The sequence below is a fragment of the Plasmodium cynomolgi genome, assembly GCF_000321355.1.
Source record: "Plasmodium cynomolgi strain B DNA, scaffold: 0015, whole genome shotgun sequence".
NCBI classification, from domain to species: Eukaryota; Apicomplexa; class Aconoidasida; order Haemosporida; family Plasmodiidae; genus Plasmodium; species Plasmodium cynomolgi.
This window is the reverse complement of record NW_004193325.1, coordinates 4-5,650: the sequence shown is the minus strand read 5'-3', so window position 1 is coordinate 5,650 and position 5,647 is coordinate 4. Positions and strand designations below refer to the sequence as shown.

The following is a 5,647-nucleotide window of genomic DNA, read 5'->3' as shown; positions in this document are numbered from 1 at the left end:
AGTATATATTTCAAAGAATAAACATAAACAGGTAAAATAAAAAAATTATGCAACCTACGACACAATTTCCACTATATAGTAAGTATTACGCAAACTCTTCAAAAAAAGTTGGGCAGTTATATTAATATCATATGTATAAAAAGTGCTTATAGACACATTAAAAAGACAGACGTTGTTATCATAAAAAAAGTTACACTAAAGTATAATTTTTAAATTGCCAAAACAGGTTTATTAGAATTAATATAATTATTTATCTAACACTTTAATTTACACATACATGTTTGCATTATTTTAAAGGATACTTGTAGGGTGACAAATCAATTCGCATCATTTGAACATCACACATATGAAATCGCCTTATGACAATGTTCAAATGAGCATCATTTTAAACAACAATGAATTAATCGAATTGGCTTAAGAAGCATATAGCACGAAAAAAGTGTTAAATACAAGGATTCACCACTTAAAAAAAAGGAAATACAATAAAGTGAATTCAAATAGATCAAATTATTGTGGAATTTCCACTTTAACAACTTCTTTTATTTACTTTACACATATATGTATATGTAAGGTGGGACCTTTTATAATTTTAAACCATTGTTGCGATATGTAATCTCTGCTGACCGTTTTGAAATTATAAAACAGTCTCACAATTTCTCTATATTTGAACAGTTTTCTGCTTAAAAATTGTGCTAATTTTTTTCCCGATCAAATTGCTGTTACGAATTTTTTCAATCTGCACATATTAGTAATAAGAGTCACGTCTAGGCTGACATGACATATGTACATCCCTCCTTTGGCGATCATGGTATGAATTTTCTGGTCCGTGTCTTGATAGTTCTTCTTCATACTCATCATAATTATCATAATCTCCATAACCATCATTGTCATCATAATTATCATAATCTCTATAACCATCATTGTCATCATATTTATCATATTTATCATGATTATAATGATTATCATATTTATCATGATTATCATATTTATCATGATTATCATATTTTTCATAATCATAATAATCAACACTTTTATATTTCTTCTTTCCTTGTTCTCTTTTATTCGATCCTGATCCTGGCCGAGAAGGCTAATACAAAAATGAAATGAAAAAACGGGAAATATGTGGACTACAGAATTACGCATTTAAAGAATTATAAACTGCAAATGCTTCCAAAGAATGGTCATATGATAAAATCAAATTTTAACTTACACTAAAGTAAAAGTAAAAGAAGATAAGTACTCCAATTACTGAAACCCCCATGACTGAATGGCGAAAATAATCTGATTTCAATATATCACGTGTTTTTTTAAGAAAATCAAATGAACTGGCACTGCCCTCAGGTGGTGTAGGGAGGCCAGGATAGCCGTCAGGCAAAGGTAACAATTGATCTAGCTGATTCGGATAAGCAGAACGTCCATTTAACGTTCCGGTTGCATCTAGACGTCCCACAGTTGCTGGTCCTACAGGTCTTGGGGATTTTACAACATTTAATTTCGTGCCAGGTGCGGATACGCCACCTACTGAACCTGCTACAGGTTTTGATGGTCCATCCTTAGGAACATCTGAAGAAGCTGGATTCCCTGTACTTGCCTGGCTTGAAGATGATGAATGCGATGAACTCGAGCTCCCCCAAAAAGGCAAAAATGAAAGTAAAGTACTACGACTAGGTGATTGATCTTTACACGTTGTTACTTTAGGTAAAAGTTTGTTAGGGTTATACGAAGAACTACATGGAAAGTAATCAGGACCAATACTCCAAAACCACCCCCCACATCCTAACTTCGTGTAATACGTTTTATATAATGAATTAATGCTATTAAGATATTTATTATGCTTACTGCATTTGTCGTTATTCGTGCGATTGACATCACGGCTAAGTTCATCAAATTTTTTAAAATAAATATACAAAAACTTCCTTATTTTCCATTCATCTAAAGTAATATTAGCATCATAAAGTGAAACATTACACTTATATCCAGAAATGCCATTTTTAGCCTTTTTCACCGCTTCCGTAAGTTCTTTAATAAAAGATATAGTGCTAATCTTTGCGTTGTTATCTACCTTAAATTTCGCTATTTCAGCATATAACCAATATGGCAAATAACTACAAAGTTGATATTGTTCTGTTCCCTTCTTTTTGGCTATTTCTTTTAAAAAATGCACCACATTATTGCAAAGATCTTTGGCACCCCTTTGCTTTTTTTCCAATGGATCACAATTGCTATCATTTGTTAGTTGTTTTGGAATTACGAAGAATTTTTCATGCAATGTATGAAAACCTAAAGCAGTTGCATCATTTTCCTAAAAATAATCATAAAAAGGTTATCGAGTATAAACTAAAATGATTGTTTTAATGATAGAAAATTCCCTCTTTTCTTTATAGAAACGAATTACATGTGTTGTAAAGCATATATAATAAAATAAATATATATATGCGTATATGTGTATATGCGTGTACCAAATCAGCCGCAGATACTACTACTTGTGCCGTTGGTTTTACCATTTTTCTTTAACATATCTGTACTTATTAAATTATAAAAGTTTTAAAAGTATAACTATTGATATATAAAAAGGTAAAATGTATCATCCTATATCATCTATGTATTTATGTAGCCCTTTATGTTTATACTTTGAATGTAGAAAGCTCTTCATTTGTAGTCACTGTAAACAATATTTTTGATTATCAAAAGCGGTGAGGGGAAATGTATCAATTTAAACCGCAACTATACATAGGAAAAGTATAGTTCTACTTTTAAATAATTAATTATTACGTAGTTATTCGATTGGTAAATGGATGAATGTATTTTAAATTTACGTATTGAAACATTAATTCGATAATTTTTACGACTCCATTAAATACGCTTTTGTAGATAATTACGGCCATCCTTGTTAATTTTTTTTTTTACTTATGAATAATCGCATATATTGGTGGTGCTGGAAAATATTTTGCACTTTAATTTGTAATATTTCGCTTCTTGCTCGTTTTAACCGAAAGGAAGTTAGCCAATTTTTCACCATTAACTGAAATTATATTAAAGGAATAAAAAATTTAAAGCCCACCATTCATTCATGATAAATAAATGTTAATGGATAATATTATAAAAACTAATTTTTATAAACATTTTGTTGTTATAATTGCCATCTTTGTTGAATATTTCCTAAAATTATATAATTACGAAATGAAGAGCTCCACTAATATTTCATTTCCTTTTAAGGAAAATAAAATTAAAAAATCTTTTTTTTATCCTGAAAAGAATATGCAAACTCTTTTACATTTAGTGACATTTAAAATAAATGTACATCAACATAGAATTTAGGACATTGCTTATTTGTAAAAAAGGTATAAAGACCATTTGGCCAAACAAATAAAACTGTATCTACCTTTTTCAAATGCCAAAAATGTAGGAAAACATGCTGACATAATCCACGTAATATATACATTATTCTTCGAACCTGTTTCTAATCACACATGTTTGTCTAGCAATGTTGAATAATTATATTATCATGATATACTATTGCACTTTTTTAAGATATTCTATTTTTCCCTAATGTACACAATGATATCTTAATGGCACTGTTGTTTGGTTTAAAAAGATTGTGCTAATTATGCAAAAGAAAGATAACACATTTTTTGGTGTGTTATACCGATTCAAGTTTCTTCTAAATTGGGAATATTAAACATTTGGAATGATTATTATAAGATTACTCTTTAAGGATTACAACATCTTGTAAAAATAAGTCAACTTATGTTGATAATAATCATTAAAATTAACTATAACCTGTTAAACATGGATATAAAAAATCGCTTATTAAATCATTGGAATATATTCCTTCATGGGAATAGTAGCAGATAATTTTGTATCTCTTTTTCTTTCGACTTTCCAAAATAAAACTCATTTAATTTATCGCTGTTGTTTAGATGTAAATTTTTATTATTTAGATCCTTTCATATTTTTAAGTATGACAAAACTTGTCAGAAAAAGGTTCACCCTACAAAATAAATACATGATATTCCCAAATATTTAAGTATGATAGGCTAATTAAAAATGTCAAAATGAAACAAGGCTGAACAGAAACATCAGTCGATACATTCATTTTGTAAATTACCAATTAAGCAGTACCCATTTAAAACATTACTATTTCAACTAATGTAAATATTCCATTTTACGAAGCAAGCTAATGACAGGTTAAAATTTGTCAATTTTTGCACTCTATTACAATTGTTATTTATTCCTACTTATATTTAATAACATTTGGTCATAATGCAAAAATGTGAAATAGCTTGTTCCTATTTCCTACATATAAATATATCTAATATACTCACCAATTTGTTCATTTAAACGAATATCAAAGGAAACTTCTATAATAACTTCTAATGGTTTAACAATGGCTAAAGTAACCTATGGGGATAATAATGTGTGCACAAAATCTCATTTTAGCAATTGTAATGATTTATACATTGATATTATAAATAAAGTTAGAGAATAAGTTTTGGACTTAGACACATCAGGGAACTCAAAAATATTTCTTCAAACGTGCAAAAAATTAGTTAACTATTTAAATAATTACAATGGCGATTGCACAAAGTGATATACTGGTGATAATTTACAATCTTATAAAATTGAAAATAATGTAGAGAAATTGTTAAAAAGTGTTACTAAGTATGTGGAATGTCCAAGGGATTTTATGTCTGATGACGAGGAACGTATTAAAATAGCATATGAAGTAGATAGATTTTTGTAGCGAAAAGAATGGTTATATAAGTAATATACAAACATTAGAACAATGTAAAACAGAATCATCAGGTAAAGATAAAGAACCTTGCAACACAAGATGTTCACAATATGAAAAATGGTTAACCGAACAGAAAACGCATTTTCTTAAAGAGGAAACAAAAAATAAATATATGAATTTAATGACATCTGACAAAATTAATTTTACAAACAAATGTGATATGACCGAAAAGGTATCTTTTGAAAATAACATCGATTATTGTGTTAATGTTAAGGAAAAAGAACCTCCTCCAAAAGTTATACATAATTCAGATTGTTGCGCAACAGATCAGGGATATACTCAACAAATTACATCCTATGAACAAATTACATATTACAATTCTCATACAAAATATGCAGCTGGATTAAGCATTTTAAATTATGCTATTCTCGAAGAAATTGCTCCAGATGATAATGCGATTTATGAGTTTCGTTCCGTTAGAAAGCCTTACGATGCACATATAAAATATGAATATAAAATCGATGAAGAACCCACGAATATTCAAACTTATCAGGACACTCAGCATCCCTCTATTTCTGAAGTTTCCAATACAGAAATTGCTCAAATATAATCTGAAGAAGAGACAGTTTCTGAACAAAGAACTGTGTCTATTATGTTAGACAGTGAAACGCGCACACTTAATCCAGATCCATATAGTATGTTTTATAATACGGCGCCATCACTTTTTCTTTATCAAATTACATGCATCATAAATATATTCATTATGCTACTTTCCAAAATACCACATGCTACAATGTACATATTAAAATTAAATTTTCTGAACCTGTTGAAGAAAATAATTCTGTACAAATAGATCAGAGCAATTTAGACGAAACAATTGGTATAATACCATATAAATATACCTGTTATTTG

The 5,647-nt window shown here is 28.9% G+C and overlaps 2 protein-coding genes across 2 annotated transcripts; one reads left to right on the top strand and one right to left on the bottom strand.

The window, feature by feature from the left end:
* Positions 1-1,201: 1,201 nt before the first annotated feature.
* On the bottom strand, positions 1,202-2,302 carry PCYB_001390 (CYIR protein; the record flags this gene model as incomplete). The annotated part of the gene is made up of 1 exon (XM_004228280.1): positions 1,202-2,302. A coding segment is annotated over one exon (1,101 nt), but the record flags the coding sequence as incomplete, so codon positions are not given.
* A 2,428-nt stretch (positions 2,303-4,730) lies between these two features.
* Positions 4,731-5,345, top strand: PCYB_001380 (hypothetical protein; the record flags this gene model as incomplete). The annotated part of the gene is made up of 1 exon (XM_004228279.1): positions 4,731-5,345. A coding segment is annotated over one exon (615 nt), but the record flags the coding sequence as incomplete, so codon positions are not given.
* Positions 5,346-5,647: the final 302 nt, after the last annotated feature.